Here is a 25,229-nt window from a genome sequence, read left to right as displayed (position 1 = left end):
GATACAGTGAATTATAAGTGAAATAATCTGTCTGTGAACAATTGTTTGGAAAAATTACTTGTGTCATGCACAAAGTAGATGTCCTAACCAACTTGCCTAACCAACTTAACAAGTAATTTGTGGAGTGGTTGAAAAAATTGTTTTAATGACTCCAACCTAAGTGTATGTAAACTTCCGACTTCAACTGTATGCTTAAATCAGAGTTATTTTTGTGCGCATAATATTTTTTTACGTCCATTCAATACCAATTTCAGGTCAAGAAAGTTTTTCTGTACTACAATGAAGGTAGACTGTAGTTCAGATCGAGCCTGGTCAACCATGAGGCAATAGCATACACAACAGCATCATCAGCATACAGTATAAGTTACATTTTTTGCATATTGTTAATGTAAACAGTAAGAAGTGCAGAGTCCAGAAATCGACCCCTGCAGGACACCTTTCATAATACCCAGGAAACCTGATTTAACACCATCAGAAGTGTTAGGTTCTTATTTTTCAGAGTAAATAACTCACGGACTCTAGAGAAGCTTCAACCAAGTTTAATTCTGCCCAAAGGTTCTGTACAGATGTAATTCAGACAACCCAACATTTCTCCCATCACAGATATATATATCCCACTTAAGACACTCCTCCTTCTATCCAATCCTTACATCGTATGGTTCTACAGGAAAAGAGTAACAGGATACTAAACCCTTATTACTCCTTTCAGGGGATCTGACCTCACCTCCTGACCTCAACCCCTCCTTCACCTAATCCACAGAGGTTCATCTGTCTCCCCTATATCAACACGTTGCTCTCCTCCCGTCCACCCAACACATCCCAAAGCCATCAGTCTTTCTACAGGGAACCATTCTTCTTCTCTATCATTTATTTAATATCTTAATAATGTTCCAAATGTCGAATCCAACAGTAGATACTATCTGTCATGTACTTTTTAAACCAGTTACATACAGCCTGGTCTAGGCCAATTGAGGAAAGCCTCTGAATTAGCAGTGTGTAATCAACAGTATCAAAAGCCTTTGACAGGTCAATGAAGAGGGCAGCACAATGTTGCCTTTTATCCACAGAGTTATCATTTATAACTAGAGATGCAGCAGAGATAGTGCTATGACCTGGTCTAAAACCCAAATGATGTACATTTAGAATAAGATCTTAGCTGAGACTTAATCAAGGATTCTAATATTTTAGCTAGGCAGGAAAGTTTAGAAATACCATAGGGAGACAATTATTCAGGTCACAAGGGTCACCACCTTTGTGAAGGCGGAGTACATGGGCCACCTTCCAAACATTTACATTTAAGTCATTTAGCAGACGCTCTTATCCAGAGCGACTTACAAATTGGTGCATTCACCTTATGACATCCAGTGGAACAGTAGTGCATCTATACAATACATTACAATACAATACATTACAATACAATACATTACAATACAATGCATTACAATACATTACATTACAATACATTACATTACATTTACATTTAAGTCATTTAGCAGACGCTCTTATCCAGAGCGACTTACAAATTGGTGCGTTCACCTTAAGATATCCAGTGGAACAGCCACTTTACAATAGTGCATCTAAATCTTTTAAGGGGGGAGGGGGTGAGAAGGATTACTTTATCCTATCCTAGGTATTCCTGAAAGAGGTGGGGTTTCAGGTGTCTCCGGAAGGTGGTGATTGACTCCGCTGTCCTGGCGTCGTGAGGGAGTTTGTTCCACCATTGGGGGGCCAGAGCAGTTTTGACTGGGCTGCGCGGGAACTGTACTTCCTCAGTGATAGGGAGGCGAGCAGGCCAGAGGTGGATGAACGCAGTGCCCTTGTTTGGGTGTAGGGCCTGATCAGAGCCTGGAGGTACTGAGGTGCCGTTCCCCTCACAGCTCCGTAGGCAAGCACCATGGTCTTGTAGCGGATGCGAGCTTCAACTGGAAGCCAGTGGAGAGAGCGGAGGAGCGGGGTGACGTGAGAGAACTTGGGAAGGTTGAACACCAGACAGGCTGCGGCGTTCTGGATGAGTTGTAGGGGTTTAATGGCACAGGCAGGGAGCCCAGCCAACAGCGAGTTGCAGTAATCCAGACGGGAGATGACAAGTGCCTGGATTAGGACCTGCGCTGCTTCCTGTGTGAGGCAGGGTCGTACTCTGCAGATGTTGTAGAGCATGAACCTACAAGAACGGGCCACCGCCTTGATGTTAGTTGAGAACGACAGGGTGTTGTCCAGGATCACGCCAAGGTTCTTAGCACTCTGGGAGGAGGACACAATGGAGTTGTCAACCGTGATGGCGAGATCATGGAACGGGCAGTCCTTCCCCGGGAGGAAGAGCAGCTCCGTCTTGCCGAGGTTCAGCTTGAGGTGGTGATCCGTCATCCACACTGATATGTCTGCCAGACATGCAGAGATGCGATTCGCCACCTGGTCATCAGAAGGGGGAAAGGAGAAGATTAATTGTGTGTCGTCTGCATAGCAATGATAGGAGAGACCATGTGAGGTTATGACAGAGCCAAGTGACTTGGTGTATAGCGAGAATAGGAGAGGGCCTAGAACAGAGCCCTGGGGGACGCCAGTGGTGAGAGCGCGTGGTGAGGAGACAGATTCTCGCCACGCCACCTGGTAGGCGCGACCTGTCAGGTAGGACGCAATCCAAGCGTGGGCCGCGCCGGAGATGCCCAACTCGGAGAGGGTGGAGAGGAGGATCTGATGGTTCACAGTATCCTGGGAATAATTTTGCACGCCCAATTTTTCAGTTTTTGATTTGTTAAAAAAGTTTAAAATATCCAATAAATGTCGTTCCGCTTCATGATTGTGTCCCACTTGTTGTTGATTCTTCACAAAAAATACAGTTTTATATCTTTATGTTTGAAGCCTGAAATGTGGCAAAAGGTCGCAAAGTTCAAGGGGGCCGAATACTTTCGCAAGGCACTGTACAAACAATGCAACAACAAAAATAATACAAACAACACAACAACAAAATAGTTGTGTGTTAAAGCGTCTTTCTATTTTCTATTTCCTCTCCATTTGATATGAGTATGACTTGACCTATTGTCACGTTCGTTGACGAAATAATTAGACCAAGGTGCAGCGTGGTAAGTGTACAGCTTACTTTATTTGATGAACACCAAAAAACACCAACATATAAACGACCGTAACGTTCTGCAGGCTACACAGTAACAATACAAAATCAAGATCCCACAATCTAAGGTGGGGGAAAAGGCTGCCTAAGTATGATCCCCAATCAGAGACAACGATAGACAGCTGCCTCTGATTGGGAACCATACCCGGCCAACAAAGAAATAGAAAAACTAGAATGCGCTCCCCAAATCACACCCCGGCCTAACCAAATAGAGAAATAAAAAGTCTCTCTAAGGTCAGGGCATGACACCTATTAAGCCACTCTTAAATGCATGCTAGATTTCTCCTGCCGCAGTTCTAGGCGATATCAAAAAGTTTTAAGTTGTTTTGGAATAACCCAGAAACATGGGAGGCTTAAGGTAATAATGAGAGAGATAGAAGAAACAATAGCAAGATATAAAGATCAAATGAGAAATTTGAACAAACCTTACAGCATTATTATACAGAAATGATGAATGCATGTGAGGCAAAAAAAAAAAACTTCCTTGCCATTGTGAACCAAACGACCAAAAGTCTAATCCTACTAACTGAAATATTATAAAAGCACAAAGACACATTTTAAAGGAATGAAGACTATTTTCCAAACTATTCTAATAAAGTGTTTAATTTCCCAAATTTGCATATTTTACATTTGAATAATTATTGAGCAAACAATACCAAGACATTTAAAAGAAATAGGCTACAGCTGAGGAAAACATATTAAAAGAAATGCGTAGTTGGCCTAGGCTTATTTCCATATTATTCTAGCAATGTGAAACATACAGTACATACAACGCATATAGAAACCTAGGCCTAATATGAGAGGAGGATGAGGGAAGAATGTGAATCAGCTTATGATTATCCAGTTCTGAAGACAGCATGGTTGCTCTGGAGCCCATGATGATTTATAACCCTTCACAAGACACACAGCCAGCGAGACTCGTTGACTGTGTCACTCGTCTACATCTACTCGCTTTGGCATACACAGATCGCCAGATAGGTCTTGCTAAATATTTGGCTCCACTAAATATATTTTTTGTCAATGTCATGATTCCTCTTCTCCCTCACATAGAATGCCAGCTAGTCTTCTTGTATTTACTTATTAACTTTTTTTTGGTACATTATTTTGGATGGTCGCTAGGGGGCGATAACATCGTCTATGGCAGGGGTGTCAAACTCATTCCATAGAGGGACTAGTGGTTTTTGGTTTTTACATTCAAGACCTAGACAACCAGGTGATTCCTTACTAATCATTGACCTTAATTCATTAATCAAGTACAAGGGAGGAGCGAAAACACTCGGCCCTCCATGGAACGAGTTTGACACGTGATACATGGCAAGAGCAGAAAATGATTTCAGATCCCTCCTATTTACTTCAGTCATATTCAGTCACCCCTTTACTGATGGTGTTACGTACAAGTGACATCAGCTTTCGGACAGGTAAAACAGCTATCCTAAGTGGCTAAAAAAGTTCATGTCAAGCCCTGCCTGGCGGCGTGTCTTGTGGGGTGTTGTGTATGGTTGTCTGAGCTGAATGCTATTTGATAATGTTGACAATCTGGGATTTTCATCACAGTAATATTTCTCATAAAAACTACATGAGAAGCAGTTAATCTCTCATCAACCCTCAACCAGGAAAAACTGGCATGCATGTTGTTGTTAGTTCTGTATATGCAGTTAAGGGCATGGTGTGCAGCTCTGTTTTGAGCCAACTGCACCTTTGCTAGGTCTTTCTTTGCTGCACTTAATCATATTACCAGAGTCTAATCAAGATGGGACAAAACCAACAACTAGTACACTTGATTTGTGTAAAAAAAAGATGATTTATTTTATTTTATAACAGACATACCCCTCCCCAACGTCACAACACCTTTGTTAATATGACTTGACCATGATAATTGACCATCCAATGTTATACCTAGGACTTTAACTTAAACTTCAATGGTCACACCCTTTATACACAACTCCAGTTGAGGTTTAGATCTTAGAGAATGTTTTGAACCAACTACACTGAATTTCAGTGAGCTCACTGGCTTTGGGTGCTGACATGTAGAGTGTGGAATCATCCACATTCATAGTCATTCTAGCTTTGTGTAAAACCAGTGGCAAATCATTTGTAAAAATAGAGAAGCGTAACGGCCCAAGGCAACACCCTGAGGAACACCGCACTGTACATATCTGAAGCTTCCATTGAAGAACACTCTGGGTTCCGTTGTATAAATAACTCTCCAACCATGTGTTGGCAGTTGATGTAAAGCCACAGCAAGTGAATTTCTTCAATAACAATTTATGATCAATAACATCAAAGGCTGCAATGAAATCTAACATTATTATTATCCATTTATTTTAACCTGTCATCTGAGTTAGTGTGGTACGCATTGAGTGCCCTTCTCTACAGTATATGCATGCTGAAAGTCAGTAGTTAACTTGTTCTCTGAAAAAAAGCATTATATTTGGTCAAGCATGATTCTCTCCGCCAGTTTACTAAAAACAGGCAGCAAACTGATTGGGTGGCTGTTAGAGCCAGACAAGGGTACTTTACTATTTTTAGGCAGTGGAGTTACTTTAGCTTCCTTCCACGTCTGTGGACACACATACTCCTTTAGGCTTAGGTTAAAGATATAGCAAATAGGCAATACAGTCTGCAACCATTCTCAATAGTTTCACACCAAGGTTGTCTATACCTGGTGGCTTATTATTATTGATGGATAACAATGGTTTTTCCACCTCTCCCACACTAACTTGACTAAATTCAAACAGCAATCCTTATCTTTCATTATTAGATCTTTTATACAAAAAAAATATGATGGTTCACTGTTGAATTTTGTCATTTCACTTCTGGATTAGTCAACTTCACTAGTGAAGTAATCATTGAAATGATTGGCAATATCAAATGCTTTTATTATAAATGACCCATCAACTTCAATGGATAATGGAGATGATTTTGATTTTCTGCCCGTGATATCATTTAAGATACTCCAAAATATTTTTCCCGTTGTGTTTTATGTCATTTATCTTGGTTTGGTAATATTGTTTCTTCTTCCTTTTGTTAAGTTTAGTCAGAAAAGTTCTCCATTTACAGTATGTCAACCAAACAGCTGAGCAGCCTGACTTGTTTACCACCTTTTGCACAAAATCTTTCAACCATACAATTTTTTTCAATTCATCATCAATCCAGGGGGCTCTAGCAGTTCTCACAGTTAATTTCTTTACAGGTGCATGCTGGTCAACAAAAGAGTCCTGAGAGAACTACATCTAGCATGATCTCTTATAAATGACATACCTTAGGGCCAACCTTTGGCACTTTGGCTTTTGTTGTTATTGCCACATTGTTATGGTCATTGCAGCCAATGGGAACTGATATTACTTTGGAGCAAAGCTCTACAGCATTAGCGACTATATGATCCATACGAGTGGAAGTCACACATCCAACACTATTGGTTGAGTGATAACCTGGGTCATAATACAGAGAGGAAGTCAATGTTCAGGTCACCCAGAGCTCTCTGTTAAACATCACACACACTATCAAGCATTGCACACATATTATCCAAATACTGACTGTTAGCACTTGGTGGCCTATAGCAGCACCCCAAAAGAATTGGATTTAAATGAGGCAGGTGAACTTGCAACCACAACACTTCAACAACATTTGACATGAGATCCTCTCCAAGCTTTACAGGAACATGGCTCTGAACCTATACAGAAACACCTCTCCCATAGTCATTCCTGCCTTTTCTGTAGATGTTATATCCTTGTATTGCTGTATCATCAAAGGAATGATCTAAGTGAGTTTCAGAGATGGCCAGTATATGAATGCCATCTGATGTTAGCAAGTTATTGATTTCATGAACCTTAATTCTAAAGCTACATATATTAATATGGGCTATTCTTAGCCCTTTCCTGGGTAGCTTATCGGAAATATAAATAATACATTTTAAAAAGTTAAATAAAAATTAAAACATTGTTTGGCTAATAGAGTCAGTCAATCAGGCACTTGTGAGTGTGTGCTGTTGAGCTGAAGCTACTGACCCGGATGCTTGGTTCTCTCACTCCTCCCTGGCTTTTGGGAGGGAACATGGTGAATGAGCTTGTCGTAAGCAATGTCCCAACACTCTCTGGTAGCTTTCATAGATAGGATAAGTTATTTCCGCATCTTGCACAAATCTTTAGGGAAGTCCTCGTTGAGGAAGATGTTGGTTCCTCTCAAGTTCTTGGCTCTCTCCAAAAATGCCATTTTGTCCTTGAAGCTTAGGAACTTGACCTACTTGACCCACTATGACATAGAAAACAATGCTGTCTCCTGAAACACTAGCTAGGCAAATAAATGACAAACACAAGGAACAATACACAGCAGCTTTTCACCAAAAGATGAATAGTGTTCTATTGTACTGGTTGGTTGGTTTAGTGATTACCAGGCTCCTATGCTCTGACCCACATGTGAACTTGTAAAGAATGTGTGTTTCCCTCCCTCGCCAGATGTGTGCAATGACAAATGGGACTGCGAGAAGCCCCAAGACTACCTGCATGAGTCAGCACAATTGCAGGACCTGAGGGGCGAGGATGACGACACCAGTGAAATCACATACGGAGAGGTGGAGCAACGCTTAGATCAGCTCCAAGAGCACTTAAACAGGTAAACAGGTAGGCCTGTACTGCAGTTAAACAGGTAGGCCTGTACTGCACTTAAACAGGTAGGCCTGTACTGCAGTTAAACAGGTAGGCCTGTACTGCACATAAACAGGTAGGCCTGTACTGCACATAAACAGGTAGGCCTGTACTGCACTTAAACAGGTAGGCCTGTACTGCACTTAAACAGGTAGGCCTGTACTGCACTTAAACAGGTAGGCCTGTACTGCACTTAAACAGGTAGGCCTGTACTGCACTTAAACAGGTAGGCCTGTACTGCACTCCTTTGGCCATCTCTGACCTTTACAATGCAATGTCTAACATTCATGGAAATCTAGCTGCAATCCAGGTACAAAGGCCAGTAAACAGATGTGATTTCATAAAGCTCTCATTTTTCTATTCTGTTTCATGGAGACAATGGAAATTCAGAATTAACATAAAAAAGTCAATTGTTGTTACTGTTGCATTTTGTGAATCCGTCTGGCCCTGCGGCACCTCATGACTGAAATCTATGAATCCCAAATAGACAAGTCACCCAGATTGTGTCTGAAAGTTATTAAAACATATGAAAAATAACAGCACACACTCTCCAACAAATACAAATTCAAACAACATCACAACAAAACTTGTTCCGTGTGCAGTGTTACATTTGAATCCCCATTATTTCCTGACGCAGTCAAACAGGTTGAGAGGAGAGATAACAACACCTGCACCAGCAGGCTGACGAGAGCAGACAGACAAACAGCAGGTGGTAGTTTTAGCAGGAATAATCACAAAGGAGGAGACCTCAAATTAAATCTTATTTGTCACATCAAATCGAATCAAACTTAACTGAATTTGTCACATGCGCCAAATACAACAGGTGTAGACCTTACCGTGAAATGTTTACTTACAAGCCCTTAACCAAAAATTGAGTTAAGAAAAAGAGTTTTGAAAAATATTGACAAAATAAGCTAAAGTAAAAAATAAAAGAGAACCAATAAAATAACAATAACGAGGATATATACAGCGGGGACTGGTACCGAGTCAATGTGCGGGGGTACAGGTTAGTCGAGGTCAATGAGGTAATATGTACATGTACTGTAGGTAGGAGTAAAGTTACTATGCATAGATAATAGATAATAAACAGTGAGTAGCAGTAGCATAAAAGGGGGGGGGGGTCAATGCAAATTGTCCAGGTAGCCATTTGATTACCTGTTCAGCAGTCTTATGGCTTGGGGGTAGAAGCTGTTAAGAAGGCTTTTGGACCTAGACTTGGCGCTCCGGTACCACTTGCCATGCGGTAGCAGAGAGAACAGTCTGTGACTAGGGTAGTTGGAGTCTTGGACAATTTTTAGGTCCTTCCTCTAACACCCCAGTGATGTACTTGGCCATACACACTACCCTCTGTAGCGCCTTGCGGTCGGAGGCCGAGCAGTTGCCGTACCAGGCGGTGATGGATAGCAGGAGGATATCCATCCATTATTATTACAGACAATGTGTGAGTGTGAGGTAGCTAGAAATCCCCTCCACAGACACTGTTACCCCACCCATACTGAATATTCATTATGACTCCTACTAGAGAGAGAGAGAGCTGATAAAACATGTTCCCATGCCTTTTGATTTCATTGACAACCATGATGATACTGTAAACATAGATCACAAGCTCCCCCTAGTGCTAGAATTTGACATATTCAACTACTGTACAATAAAAACAAAACAGTGATAGCCTAGATGACTGTACAATAAAAACAAAACAGCGATAGCCTAGAGACAGTATAGTTGTTGATTTGTGTTAAACTTATCCCTCCTTAGCCTCCAGTCCCTTATCCCTATAACCAAGAGTAGGAGTTCATTTCTGCCTTCCATCTGTGTTTGCAGGTTGGAGTCCCAGATGACATCAGATATTCAGACCATCCTGCAGCTCCTGCAGAAGCAGTCTACCCTGGGACCTCCTGCCTATAGCACTGTGACTGCCAGTCCAGACTATCAAAGGCCTGCAGTTAGGGGTCAGCCAATCGCTGCTTTGACCAGCAGCCATTGCTTCAGCCATTCATCACCACAAGTACGTACTGAACTGTTGATTCCCACAGAACAAACAGACAATGGCAATCAAGGACCAAGACTTTTTAAAAAGGGGATTGATATCATATTTTAAAAGTGATGACCGACTCCAAGAGTTCTGAGATACTTTCTAATGGTGGAAGCACACTTATGTTGAAATGTGTGTGTTTGCTCTTATTTATTTTACATTATCAGAGTCCTGAACTTAACTTGGAGAGGAGCCATCAGGAATTCAAAGACTCGGTGTCAGGCTTGGCTTATATGGATGATTCACCCAGAGAGGACAGCCTTACAGTACTACTTGTACAAAGACACACATACAACAAACCCAACACGGGGCATCAGCATTCCAAATCTAGGCCAGTCTCAGACCCAGGGCCTCCAAGGCCATAGAGCTACACTACCGGTCAAAAGTTTTAGAACTCCCGTTTTTCTTTGTTTTTACTATTTTCTACATTGTAGAATAGTAATGAAGACATCAAAACTATGAAATAACACATATGGAATCATTTAGGAACCAAAAAAAGTGTTAAACAAATCAAAATATATTTTAAAATTAAGATTCTTCAAATAGTCACCCTTTGCATTGATGACATATTTGCCCGCTCTTGGCCTTCTCTCGACCAGATTCATGAGTTAGTCACCTGGAATGCATTTCAATTAACAGGTGTGCCTTAAAAGTTATTTGTGGAATTTCTTTCCTTCTTAATGCATTTGAGCCAATCAGTTGTGGTGTGACAAGGTAGGGGTGGTATACAGAAGATAGCCCTATTTGGTAAAAGACCAAGTCCATATTATGGCAAGAACAGCTGAAATAAGCAAAGAGAAATGACAGTCCATCATTACTTTAACAGCTGAAATAAGCAAAGAGAAATGACAGTCCATCATTACTTTAAGACGTGAAGGTCAGTCAGTACGGAACATTTCAAGAACTTTGAAAGATTCTTTATGTGCAGTCGCAAAAACCATCAAGCGCTTTGATGAACCTGGCTTTCATGAGGACCGTCACAGGATGGAAGACCCAGAGTCACCTATGCTGCAGAGGATAAGTTCATTAGTTACCAGCCTCAGAAATTGCAGCCCAAATAAATGCTTCAAAGAGTTCAAGAAACAGACACATGTCAACATCAACTGTTCAGAGGAGACTGTGTGAATCAGGCCTTCATGGTCAAATTGCTGCAAAGAAACCAACACTAAAGGACACCAATAAGACGAAGAGACTTGCTTGTGTCAAGAAACACAAGCAATGGACATTAGACCGGTGGAAATTTGTCCTTTGGTCTGGAGTCCAAATTTGAGATTTTTGGTTCCAACCATGGTGTCTTTGTGAGACGCTGTGTGGGAGAACGGATGATCTCTCCATATGTATTTCCCACTTTATAGCATGGAGGAGAAGGTGTTATGGTGTGGGGGTGCTTTGCTGGTGACACTGGGATTTATTTAGAATTCAAGGCACACTTAACCAGCATGGCTACCACAGAATTCTGCAGTGATACGCCATCCCATCTGGTTTGGACTTAATGGGACTATCATTTGTTTTTCAACAGGACAATGACCCAACACACCTCCAGGCTGTGTAAGGACTATTTTAACCAAGAAGGAGAGTAATGGAGTGCTGCATCCCGGCCTCCAATCCCCTGACCTCAACCAAATTGAGGTGGTTTGGGATGAGTCGGACTGCAGATTGAAGGAAAAGCGGCCAACAAGTGCGCAGCATATGTGGGAACTCTTTCAAGACTGTTGGAAAAGCATTCCAGGTGAAGCTGGCTGAGAGAATGCCAAAAGTGTGCAAAGCTGTCATCAAGGCAAAGGGTGGCTGTTTGAAGAATCTGAAATATAAAATTTAAAAAACACTTATTTGGTAACTACAAGATTCTATATGCGTTATTTCATAGTTTTGATGTGTTCACTATTATTCTACAATGTAGAAAATAGTAAAAATAAAGAAAAACCCTTGAATGAGTTTGTGTTCTAAAACATTTGACCGGTAGTGTAGATCTCTCCTTTCTGTTTGCCTGTCTTCTCTCTCTGAAGTGTGACTCAGGGTTTTATTGACTATTTATTGCATTTCAATATGTGAAGTATCTTGTAGTTTTCCTCCTGAAATTATGTGCATCATTAAATATGTACATGGACACCCTTGATGTTACACTGCCAGCAACACAGACACCATACGTGCTTGTTTAGGTAGATAGGCTAATGTGCCTAACTGGGAGTGTTATTGTTGCATGGTAGCTTTGAGTCATACTCCTGACAAGCAAGTGCGATGTTGGAATGTTCACAAGGCAGTACATTGGTTTTCACCTTAGTATGTTAAACAATTTTGCACTTCTTATTTGAACCAAAAGTAGCATACAATATAATCTATGATAATGGCATTGTCTGTATACTTCTGACTTTTTTGTTTGAGATTATAGTTGTACTAAATTATTATGCATACATAGTATTACAGTGCCTTGCATAAGTATTCACATTTATTCTGTCACAACCTGTAATTAAAATTGATTTAATTGGGAGTGGGGAAAAAAATGGAAAAGTCTTGATTGCATAAGTATTCACCCCCTTTGCTGTGACACCTCTAAATAAACTCTGGTGTTATAAAAAAAAAAAAATATCCCAAACTTTGAACAACCCCTGGAGGCCGTCTACCAAAACTTAGTGACCGGGTAAGGAGGGCATTAGTCAGAGATGCAACCAAGAGGCCACTGGTAACTCTGAAGGTGCTGGAGAGAGCTACAGCTGAGATGGGAGAAACCATCCATGTGACAACTATCACCCGGATGCTTCACAAAGCTGGGCTTTATGGGAGAGTGGCGAGAAGAAAGCCATTGCTGAAAAAAACTATATCAAATCCCATTTGGTAGACACCGCAAACTGGTTGAAAGGGGCTCTTAAACTTTTTGGCCTTAGAGCAAAGCGCTATGTGTGGCGCAAAGCCAACACTTCTCATTACGTTGAAGCATAGTGGTGGCAGCATCATGTTATGGGGATGCTTTTCATCGGCAGGGACTGGGAAACTGGCCAGGAATGAGGGCAAGTTGGATGGAGCCAAATTAATGGAAATTCTAGAGGAAAACCTGTTTCAGTCTGCTAGAGACCTGGGACTGGGGCAGAGGTTCACCTTCCAGCAGGACAATGACCCTAAACACACAGCCAAAGCTACACTGGAGTGGTTTTAAGAAAAATCCTGAATGTCTTAGAATGGCCCAGTCAAAGCCCAGACCTCAATCCGATTAAGAATCTATGGCAAGACTTGAAAATTGCTGTTCAACAATAGTCCCCATCCAACTTGACAGAGCTTGAGCAATTTGGCCAAGAAGAATGGGCAAAAATCGCAAGATCCAGATGTGCAAAGCTGGTAAAGACTTAGCCAAAAAGACTGCAGCTGTAATTGCTGTCAATGGTGATTTTCCCAAGTATTGACTCAGGGGGGTGAATACTTATGCAACCAACAAATGTTTTTTTAAATGTTTAATTATTAACTTTTGTGTCACAACAACAAATATTTTGCACCTTCAAAGTGTTATGTTGTGTACATCATATGGTAAAAATCCCAATTTTATTCCAGATTGTAACACAAAACAATGTGGAAAAGTACAAGGGGGGTTAATACTTACTGTGGCTTTCCGAAAGTATTCACCCCCTTGGAATTTTTCCTATTTTGATGCCTTACAACCTGGAGTTAAAATTGATTTTTGGGGGGATTTGTATCACTTGACTTACACAACATGCCTACCACTTTTGAAGATGCAAAATATTTTTTCTTGTGAAACAAACAAGAAATAAAACAAACAGAAAACAGAAAACTTGAGTACATAACTATTCACCCCCCAAAAAAAAAAAGTCAATGCTTTGCAGAGCCACCTTTTGCAGCAATTACAACTGCAAGTCTCTTGGGGTATGTCTCTTTAAGCTTGGCACATCTAGCCACTGGGATTTTTGTCCTTTCTTCAAGGCAAAACTGCTCCAGTCATACCACACATTCTCAATTGGATTGAGGTCTGGGCTTTGACCAGGCCATTCCAAGACATTTAAATGTTTCCCTTTAAGCCACTCTAGTGTTACCTTAGCAGTATGCATGGGGTCATTGTCCTACTGGAAGGTGAACCTCCGTCCCAGTCTCAAATTTCTGGAAAACTGAAACCGGTTTCCCTCAAGAATTTCCCTGTATTTAGCGCCATCCATCATTCCTTCAATTCTGACCAGGTTCCTAGTCCCTGCCAATGAAAAACATCCCCACAGCATGATGCTGCCACCACCATGCTTCACTGTGGGGATGGTGTTCTCGGGGTGATGTTGGGCTTGGGATTGCGCCAGATATAGCTTTGTCCTTGATGGCCAAAAAGCTCAATTTTTGTCTCGTCTGACCAGAGTACCTTCTTCCATATATTTGGGTAGTCTCCCACATGCCTTTTGGCAAACACCAAATGTGTTTGCTTATTTTTTTCTTTAAGCAAATGGCTTTTTTCTGGCCACTCTTCCCAGCTCTGTGGAGTGTACGACTTAAAGTGGTCCTATGGAGAGATACTCCAATCTCCGCTGTGAAGCTTTGCAGCTCCTTCAGGGTTATTGTTGGTCTCTTTGTTGCCTCTCTGATTAATGCCCTCCTTGCCTGGTCCGTGAGTTTTGGTGGGCGGCCCTCTCTTGGCAGGTTTGTTGAGGTGCCATATTCTTTCCATTTTTTTATATTGAATTTAGTGCTCTTTGGGATGTTCAAAGTTTCTGATATTTGTTTTATAACCCAATCCTGATCTGTAATACTCCACAACTTTGTCCCTGACCTGTTTGGAGAGCTCCTTAGTCTTCATGGTGCTGCTTGCTTAGTGGTGCCCCTTGCTTACTGGTGTTGCAGACTCTGGGGCCTTTCGGAACAGGTGTATATATACTGAGATCATGTGACAGATCATGTGACACTTAGATTGCACACAGGTGGACTTTATTTAACTAATTATGTGACTTCTGAAGGTAATTGTTTGCACCAGATCTTATTTAGGGGCTTCACAGCAAAGGGGGTGAATTTATATGCACGCACCTCCTTTCCGTTATTTACTTTGTAGAATTTTGTAGAATTTTAAAAAATACTTTTTTTCACTTCACCAATTTGGACTATTTTGTGTATGTCCATTACATGAAATCCAAATAAAAATCCATCTAAATTGCAGGTTGTAATGCAACAAAATAGGAAAAACACCAAGGGGGATGAATACTTTTGCAAGGCACTGTATGCAAGGCATAATGTTATGTAATACATGGAGAGACAAATGTTAGCTTATCAATAGGCCCATGAGATATAAATGGGGTATTGTGCCTATAACTAAATCCAAATATCAAATCAGTATGTTTATGTAGCCTACATACTGCACATTCTCATTGACAAAATCACATTGTTTTCCAGTGTATTCTGTTATCATAGACATTGATATAACGTATTATATCTGCACATTAATATAACATCTTATAGGAAAGACATGTAAAAAAAAAAAAATCTTTCTTATTTTTATTTGTTAAGAAATATACTGTATTATTAAAGGATGGGGTGCAATTGAAATGTTAGTGGTAGGTAGTATATGTTTTTTCCTGAAGCTACGGGAGCAATAAAATGAAAACAAACATTTAGGAAACTTTTGAAGAACTTTCAAATGACTGACCTTTTTTCTACAAAGATTTGTCCACCACATCTTTTCGTGGGGACATGTTTTTTGCACTAAAGGCTGCTTGAATACTCAGCAGTGCAATTATTTTGTCTCATGCATGTATTTAGAATCCAGTACGTTATCAATGTTGTACTACAGTATTTAAAACATATGGCATTACAAATGCCCTTGTTTTCTCTTCAATTTAAAGTCATGAAGACAAGACAGTATAACGTGCATGTCCACGGGACTAAAACGTAAAAGAAGTGGAAGGATTTTGGTTCCATGATTACTGTATTATAATGATAGAATGAGTGTCACAGAAGTCCATTCCCAAGTAAAGACACATACCAGAGTAACAGGCAGTAAATATATGATCACAATATTCCAACTAATTAATTTGTTTATTTTTACATTGATTTTGTCAGCTGTTACCTAAATGAACATTCCCTTAAATGAGTAGCCTAGTTATTGTATAGTATTGTATGGCAAGTAAATACGTGGTAAAGGCCTTAGTAAGCTTTTGCGTAAATTGGCCGGATTCACACACACACTAGAGGGATAGGGAAACATTAATGTATTGGTCTATTTTTCACTTATGTTTTTGATGCATTTTCACTTTTACACTCACCTAAACATGATTGGAATGTTTCTGCTCTAAAGGGATTACAGATTTAAAAAATGCACGGAATACAATTGATTTAGTTAATTACCTTGTCTATTTTATGGAATAAAAAGTATTGAATACAATGTCAAGTGTACCAAGTCTTTTATATATATTTATTTAATGGATGGTAATCATCAATACACATCAACTGTCCTATGCAGCTAATGAACAGGAATTCAAAACATACCGTAATGTGTTTTTCTAGGAACTCACATGTAGGCCCTATTTGGTAAAACAACGACCAAAAGGCCTGCGACATGAAAGCCAGGGAACTGTTTATTGGACAGGACAGATGTCTCAACACAGTCAATTGAGACTGAAGCTAGCCTAGCTCTAGCTCTCAAGAACCCAACGAGGCCCAGGGGGCTTATAGCGGTCCCCCTCTTGGGTTCCCAGCTGAACATATGGATCACAGCTGGCTCCATGTGAACTACAATCCCGACGCTCTGTTTTAACATTAAGAAACATTAGTAATCCTCGCCTGCGATACGGTTTTGGAAACATTTGGAATATAACTTTCGTACCAGCAAGAAATGATCTTTTATACACAAAATATACACTTACTGCACGCAATTTATCAAAGTTGCACCTGGCTGACTTCAGACACCACCTCCAGCCGAGGTAGGCATGACACAACCTCTCACCTTGCACTCGCATTTCCATTAGACCATTCCATTCCATATTTTTGGTGTTTTTCAAAGTACAGCAGGGTGCAACTTTGCTAAACTGCGTATAGTAAGTGTATCTGACTTGGAGGTGGAGTCAGGGGAACCCATTGAGGTCAGAAAGAAGCCGGGCAGGAAAAAATAAAGAAAGTGGAGCATATTAAGCATAAATATGGATTACTGCAGAAGGAAATTTAACATTACGAGAGTAAGGATTAATTAACTGCGGTGGCAGGTGCGGTGAGTTTGAGCCTCGTCCAGATGGTGATCAAGATGTTTTTTTGCCCGGTGGGAGTGTGATTTTTGGAGAGAATGGATCCTTGCCTTCTGACCGATCCATATGTGGTGTCAGATTGGGTGGAGAAGAGCTTGGGGAATGTTGGCTCGGTGAAAGTTACTCGATATGGAATCGTGTAGATTTTTTGCGTTTCTGCTGTCCAGAGGGACCGTGCACTCCACTCGACATGACTGGGGACAATAACTGTGACTTGCTTTCCTCTCCGGAAAGGAGTGATAACTGGAGTAGCGTTAAGTGTTTAGGAGAGCCAACTGAAGTTGAAGTTTTCCGGTGTCTGTGACGACCTCTGTTTGGTGTAAAGCAGACCCGGTGGAGAGCATGGTGAAAGAGAGAAGAAACTGTCTATGCTACTGAGTTTTGTTGCAGCATTTGTACCAGATAACGTCAAGTTAGGATGTGTCTGTTATTGCATGAGAGATTTTGTCCCGCACCCATTACAGTGTTTTAGGTGTCAAGCTTATGGTCATGTTGCAGCAGTGTGTAGGAGGGAGATTCCTAGATGTGAGAAGTGTGCAGGAGGACATGTGATAAAGGTTTGTGTAGTATACTGTAGGTGTAAAACGTTGTGTGTAAACTGTAGGGATGTCCATGGTACTGGAGATCCGAGGTGTCCAGTGAAAGAAAGGCAGGTTGAGGTTGCCAGGATCAGAGCAGTGCAGAAGGTGTCGTATGCTGAGGCAGAGAAGAGACAAGTAGATGAAGATGGGTCCAGGGTAAGGCATCCTAATAGGATCCCTGTGAGTAGGAAACCAGTATCTTTGACTTTTCAATCTATTGTTATCTCCAAAGTTTTGTCATCTTCCATAAATTGCGGGCTCGTGAATCCGCCATGGAAATAGAAAGAACAAGATGGTAATATGGATAGCCTAACTATTGAATGGTTTGGACTAGAGACACGTTTTTCTATATTGTAATGCAAACTTTGGTAGGCTGATGCCATGATTCTCACAACTAGTGGAAGTGAAATGATAGGCTACAATGAATTTGCTCATAATGCATGCAGCAAATGATATATAACAACAGCAGCACCCTGAACGCATCATCCACGAAACACCAATACTTGATGTAACAGCACATTTTTACATAGATAAACACGTTTGTGGAATCTTCTTTCATGGGTGACTTTTCGTTATAGGATAGACACTTGTGATTTTTAGCCGCACCGATCAAAGCAGTGGAGCGTGATCAAAATCATTCATCTTGGGGCAACGGTGAACGGGTTCCAAAATGTATTCCATTTATAAAATGTTAATATATTTGTTTAAAACACACTAGAACAAAAATAAGTGAAACTTTACAAATGATCCAATGGATTATGATAATTTGCTGGTAAAAAAAAAAGTGGAGGTACAAAAACATAAATTCGCACCCTCTATTTTAATTTGCTCCATGTCTCAGGCAGCCAAGTGCAGCTAGAGACGGAAGAGAACGCAAGACACCCCCAATCGCTGTTTTTTTTCTGGTCCAATGAAAGTCAATGAACTAAGTAGACCAGACCCAGCTGCTATTGCTTTGGTGTCTATGGAAAACACACCCCGTTAAGTAGACCAGAACTGAACATATTTCAATGTGGTTAACGGCCTGTGTGAACGATCTTCATTGATCCACCCTCTTTGCTGGAGCCAAAGATGGTCTATTATGTTGCTCAGCTCAGTTGCAACTTGCGAATTTTGCAGGTGTTTCTGATTAATTAACAATGCCATGCTGGTGGGTGATACTGTGCCATTGAAATAAAACCCAGCCCTGAAAGGTAAGTATGCTGAAAATAATTTACACGTCATTTCAAAGGAAAAGACACGTCAAGTACAAATTTCACGAAGCAGGCAGTTCGTTTTTTTGTCACAAGCCCAAATAGATCCAACTTTGACTAAAATGACAACGTATTGACATAAATCGTTGTACGACATCATGGGTAAGCTCTGGCCATCGTCTTTCAGCTCAAAAAAGTGGATTTCTATTGGTGTGGGCGTTTAACACAAGACAAACAATTAACTGACTAGAGTGGAAATTACAATTGAGTCCAAAGAGGATATGAATATAAAAAGAATTCCCTCATTATGTTGAAATCACAACTTACTTATCTTATGATCACGACATAACAAAAGTTGTTTTGTCAAGATCACAAGACAATTTTCTTGATATCATGACATGACAAAAGAGATTTTGTCGAGATCGCAAAATACTAAAAAGTATCAGGCATCATCCGGCAGGGTAGCCTAGTGGTTAGAGTGTTGGACTAGTAACCGGAAGGTTGCAAGTTCAAACCCCCTAGGTTTTTGCTTTGTAAGCTGTTTCATAGCTAAAGCTCTTTGCAGGCTTACAAAGCAGTCAGTGCCTATAAGGCTGATGCATATGATCCAGAGTGGGTGAGCTCTATTCCTGGTAGGCTGATCAGATTCAATAGCAGCCTCAGAGGCTAATGTCAGGATGCTGCCTTGTAGGCTGTTTCAAATGTAAGGCTCCTTGCAGACAACCTATAAGGCAGCATCCTGATTTATCTGCCTATGAAAAAGCTGCTATTGAATCTGATCAGCCTGCCAGGAATAGAGCGCATCCACTCTTGACCATGTGTATATACATATATATATAATGCTCTGACTGCTAATCTGCCTGCAAGGAGCTTTACTTATGAAAGAGCCTAAAATGCAGAATCCAGATTTATGAGCCTCTGAGGCTGCTATTGAATCTGATCAAGATCTGAGGCTGAAATTGAATCTGATCAGCATGTCAGGAATGGAGCTCACCCACCTTGTAAATGTAAATATTATCCATAAAACATTAAAAGTCCCTTACAATTATTCATATAAGTTATGCAAGCCAACAACCAGAATATATAACAAGCTAGCTATATATCTAGCTAACAAGATTACCTAGCTAACTAAATAGCTAGCTAGCTTGCTCACTCACAAGACTATCCAAGTTAGCTATGTTTGCTTGCATGTGATTGTCTGTGGTCTTGGGATGGCACACTGGGAAACAGGGCTGCTTGTCAGGCATCGTTCAGGGCTTAAATGCCCCACGTTGGCTTATCCCCCCCAGCTCTTAGTTTAAGGTAAGGGACATTTAGCTTGCTAACAATCGAATTTATGAACTGATAATGAGCTCCAAACACAAATGAAGGCATAATGTTAGCATGAAATGTACCACCTCTAAATGGGCTCTGTCGCCTCAGCCATACTGTCAATCTATCACCAATACATCCATTTATATCTTGTAATCTCGACAAAACAACTTTTGTTATGTCGTGATCATGAGAGAAATAAATTGTAATCCTGACATAACAAGGAAATCTTTTATTTATTTATATGTTCTCGATTGGTACGCCCAGATAAATAGAACACACAAAATTATAGTTAAAACAGTTTGGGGATTAAAAGTAGTGTCCAATAAAGACGTTATCCTAACATAAACATAAGTAAATCCTCTGGTGCACATGTGCCTATACCTGTTGAATCTGGAATATTCTGGCTGGGTGCACTAACCAGCAATCTTGGAGGACAGTAAAAGCTGATAGAAGTGCTTATTTTTGCCTGTTAGCCACCTCCATCACGGTTTTACAAATGGTAAAGAGTGAGTTCATTTTGCATGGTTGGAGACTTCACTTAAGGACCAATGGAATGGCCTAAAATGTACAAACTCCGCTCACCCGGGGCACCAGGCCATGCAAAACGAACTCACCCAATCTGAAGGAAGATGTTTTTTTTATTTTTTATTATGGGTGTTTTTTCACCCCAATTCCATGATATCCAATTGTGAAGATTTTTTATGTGAAAAAAATGCCTCATATGAGTCCAGAGACCAATCACATTGGGAATACAAAACAAAACATAATGTGATTGGTAAATGAGTTCCAAAACTCTGACCTATTGTTTTTAGACTTATACTGACCAATTTGATTGTCAGTATAACATGTAACCACAATCTACTGGTCAGTCTAGGTCTAAAACAATTGGTCAGATTTTTGACAACTCATTTAACCAATCACATCCTAGTTTGTTTTGTATTCCCATTATGATTGGTCCCTGAATCCATAGGAGGCTGTGTTGAAATGTAAAGTCCTCCTTCACTTTTCTAACTGTAAAGTCTTGATGAAAGTTGTGAAAATGTAAAGTGTTAATTTGTACTTTTAGTAAAGAAGCACTTTTATCAACTTCCACTGTCCTTAAAAAAGTTGCTGAATTTCCTCATCACTTCAGTTTGCTCCTGTATTCATTCACCTTGGTTGGAGAGTGAAGTGTTCTCTTCCCTTTGCTAATAAGCACACAGATGTTCCTCAATAGTTCAATTTATGGGAAGTTTAGTCAACAGCTAGTTCTCCACCACAGTGCTAGAGTAGTTAACGCTACATCCTTATGTTGGGCCCTGCTTAGCCAAGGGTAAACAACAGACTGCTGCAACCTGATTGGCTATCACCTGAAGCATACACATGATTCAGGTGATACCAGCACTTTGATAAGGTGATTAATTATACTGTTTTAATTATATTTAATTATGTGGATATGTTGTCTTGCATTCCTACCATCAAAAGGAGCTAACAACCAGTAGAGTATGTTTTTTATTCAACATACTGGCTTGTAAAGGTTGTGAGAGGAAACTTTCCTGATCCCAAACACAAAATTTTGCCCGAAACAGAATTCAACGCAATTCAACGTCGGGTTTCCAGGCAAAAAGACCCAGGCTGCAGAAACTCATTGAAGTGGAATTTGTGCTCCCGAGTGACGTAGTGGTCTAAGGCAAGAGGCACCACTACAGTCCCTGGTTCAAGTCCAGACTGTATCACAACTGGCAGTGATTGGGAGTCCCATAGGGCGGCGCTCAATTGGCCCAGCCTTGTCCGGGTTTGGTCAGGGTAGGCCATCATTGTAAATAAGAATTTGTTCTTAACTGACTTGCCTAAGTAAATAAGTTACTTTTTTTTTAAATGTAAATTGTGCTGGATCACCTGAACTTCATAGACAATGACCAAAAATACTTTTTCCAAAGTAAGGTGAAAACAGAGAGAGCAATCGAAAGGCAGTCAATCTACTTATTGATAGAATCATCAGGATCCAGCAACATCCAGACGATTGGTGCAGGTAGTTTGAGGATGCACTGTCAGCTGGGGGGTGTAAACATTCAGCCATCTACATGGAGGAAGTCCATCTCTGGAGGCAGAGAATGAAAATTCCGCCAGACTTATTGAACTTTTTTGAGGATGAAGACTACCGTTTTGCGGAAGATATTCTATTCCCAGAGGACCGTGAAATTGTATGTAATTGTATGTGTGTAGACTGTATTAGTGCCATATGGGACATTGTCCATAGCCTAAACTCCTATCAAATCATATTACTAATGATCAATAGACCTAGATGTAAACTGTAGATATATTGATGTAATACATCTGTGGACCAGATGAGGGCAGACTAATGTCACTAACTGCACTGCAGCTCTTGATAGGGTATGAGTTTATTATGTGAGTAAATTTTTAGTCATGCATTAGCCTGTAATTTAACAATTACATTTCTGTTCTAGATATATTAGCTGAATATCAAAACAGAATAAATATATGTGGGACTGAGGAACTTCTCAGGAGTTCTCCATCTTCTTGAAGGTGTTACAGGACACTGAACACCCTGACCTGGTTAAAGAACTGATATGGAAGACACCTGATGATTACTTGATAGATAAGGATTCATAGATTGTCCTATAATTGCCCATATATTGCCCTTCATGCTAGCCAAAACCATGCTCCTTTGAACTTGAACAGATCTTGTGAGGAATAGTAGCCAGTAGATTCCGACCCTACCGTTACACTTGTTTACATTGAGTTGCACTGGAGTCGGAACACAATCATGGTTAAATTTAGACTCCATGGAGCCGGCGCAAGATATGGGTCAGAAAACATACCTCAATGCAGGGATGGGATATGCAACTGTACTCCAAATGTTACCTTTATCCACACTGATACATCGAGAAGTTTTCCAGGAAAACTTTTCGGCCTAGCTAGCAGTAGCCACTGCAGCCTTTTTGGAATGGCAGTGTCAGCCAATCAACTTCTTTATTGTTCAATGAGATGTGCCATACCATAATGGCTGCATTGGCTACTGCTAGCTACGCAGCATGAGGATGAAAAGGTCAGTTTTCCAGGAAAACTAGCAGTATTTCAAACTTCTCAATGTATCAGTGTGGCTAAATTTAGAATGTGGAGAACAGTGGCATATTCATTCCCTGCATTGACATTTTCCAACCCATATCTCGCGCATGCTCCACAGTAACCATGATTGCATTCCGACCCCAGCGTAGGTCAGTGTTAACAAGCGTAATGGTAGGGTTGTAATCTGCTAACTATAAGGAATAGTAGTTTTGAATAAGTTGTAAATGCTGATTAGCCTATGTCTTTTCCTCGTCATTATATACGTTATATTATAAACCGGGTAGTTTGGATGCTGATTTGCTAAAACAGCATTTGGCCATATTTATGTGAGACCATATACCATGACTATAATGTTTAGCCTTTTCACCTTGGTAAAAATGCGCCTTTTCACCTCGATATAATGGCTGCATCAACAATATTTCAACATGCCGATGTAGAAAATACGCGGTTAGATGAACTTGAGAGAAACCGAAATGAAAACAACATTGTAAAACAAACAAAGTGGGTACTTACCTACTTCACTGACTGGTGGGCAGAAAAAGGGATATGTGAGTCTAGGAATAGAACAAAAATGGAGCTGAACATCATTCTACGGGACTTTCATGGTTCAGTGAGAAACATGAATGGTGAAGAATAAGTGGTGTAAAGTACTTAAGTAAAAATAATTTTAAGTACTACTTAATTCGTTTTGGGGGGTATCTGTACTTTACTATTCATATTTTTGACAACTTTTACTTTCACTTCACTACATTCATAAAGAAAATTATGTACATTTTACTCGATACATTTTCCCTGACACCCAAAAGTACTCGTTACATTTTGGAGGCTTAGCAGGACAAAAAATGGTTAAATTCACACACTTATCAAGAGACTTTTACTCAAGTATGACAATTGGGTACTTTTTTCACCACTGCGAATTCACACACTTATCAAGAGACTTTTACTTGAGTAAGTTTCTATTACTGTATCTTTACTTTTACTCAAGTATGACAATTGGGTACTTTTTTCACCACTGCGAATCATATGGAATTAGCAGCTACGCTAGACATATCAACGACCCCCCCCCCCCCTCTCGGTTTGGCATGGAGTATTCAGAAGGACACCGAATTCTCAACGAGCAACAATGTGTCTGTCGGCGTAATTAAAAAGTTGAGTAAAGAGGGGCACAACAAAGCTGCCCACCAGTGAATGGATACTGTACATATGGTATGTAACTGTTAGCTAGCTAGCAAAATCATTCTAATGTACCCTGACAATATAACTGGAAGCTATGTAGGCCTAACTATTAGCTAACGTTATTTTGTCTTAAAATGTTTTAGGTACATAAAAGAGACTATGGGAGTGAACACCCTTGCAGCAATCAATGATCTGCAAAATAGCTGTCCTGTCGCAGATTTACACCAACTACTGCCTCGAACCACCATGATCCAGAAACGGTCGGATGCTTGACTAGTGGCACGATAAATACTGTCTTTCAGAGGACACAGATTGGAAACCTCTCTTCGACGTTCCTGGAGACCAAATCTGTAAGCGGTGGAACACTATTCTCTCTGACAACACAAGCAGCAGCTCCCCCAGCAAATGCCGGAATCCATTTCCAGCAGCATAGAGCCCAATAAACGACACCATGAGCAAACCAACAACAAACAATAACGTGGGACAATTTTAAGAAATGGCAACATTCAACATTAATAAATAGGTGGCATGTGTTAGTCACTCTAGAAGTGGCGCTAATGCTTGCTTGCTAGCTAGCCTGTGGTTATGTTGCATTGCATAACTAGTCAAGCAACAAGACTTTTACCGGACTACTTTTTCTGGTGGAATGTATTTATTATCAATGTATTGATTAAAGTTACATGTTCAATTTAGATGTGTAGTTCCTTGCCTTACTGTGTTGGAAAACGGTTTATAAAAGCAATACAGTGCCTTGCAAAAGTATTCATCCCCCTTGGTGTTTTTTGTATTTTGTTGCATTACAACCTGTAAATAAAATTTTATTTGGATTTCATGTAATGGACATACACAAAATAGGCCAAATTTTAAAAAGTAACATGTTAAA

General features: G+C 40.4%; 1 protein-coding gene and 1 long non-coding RNA gene across 2 annotated transcripts in view; both read left to right on the top strand.

Annotated features, from left to right (window-relative positions):
- Window positions 1–10,188, top strand: part of LOC115116274 (potassium voltage-gated channel subfamily H member 7-like) — a 97,199-nt gene extending 87,011 nt beyond the window's left edge. Inside the window, exons 14-16 of the mRNA XM_065012426.1 lie at window positions 7,582–7,738; window positions 9,592–9,775; window positions 9,970–10,188. Coding sequence (XP_064868498.1) covers window positions 7,582–7,738; window positions 9,592–9,775; window positions 9,970–10,167 — 539 coding nt within the window. The 3' untranslated portion in view covers window positions 10,168–10,188. The remainder of the gene's footprint in view (window positions 1–7,581; window positions 7,739–9,591; window positions 9,776–9,969) is intronic.
- A 13,858-nt stretch (window positions 10,189–24,046) lies between these two features.
- LOC115115343 (uncharacterized) lies at window positions 24,047–25,038 on the top strand. The gene is made up of 2 exons (XR_003861354.2): window positions 24,047–24,376; window positions 24,490–25,038. It is a non-coding gene; the product is annotated as an uncharacterized LOC115115343 (long non-coding RNA).
- The last annotated feature ends 191 nt before the right edge of the window (window positions 25,039–25,229 follow it).

Source organism: Oncorhynchus nerka, linkage group LG3 (assembly GCF_034236695.1).
Source record: "Oncorhynchus nerka isolate Pitt River linkage group LG3, Oner_Uvic_2.0, whole genome shotgun sequence".
NCBI classification, from domain to species: Eukaryota; Metazoa; Chordata; class Actinopteri; order Salmoniformes; family Salmonidae; genus Oncorhynchus; species Oncorhynchus nerka.
This window is presented reverse-complemented; position numbering and strand designations above follow the sequence as displayed.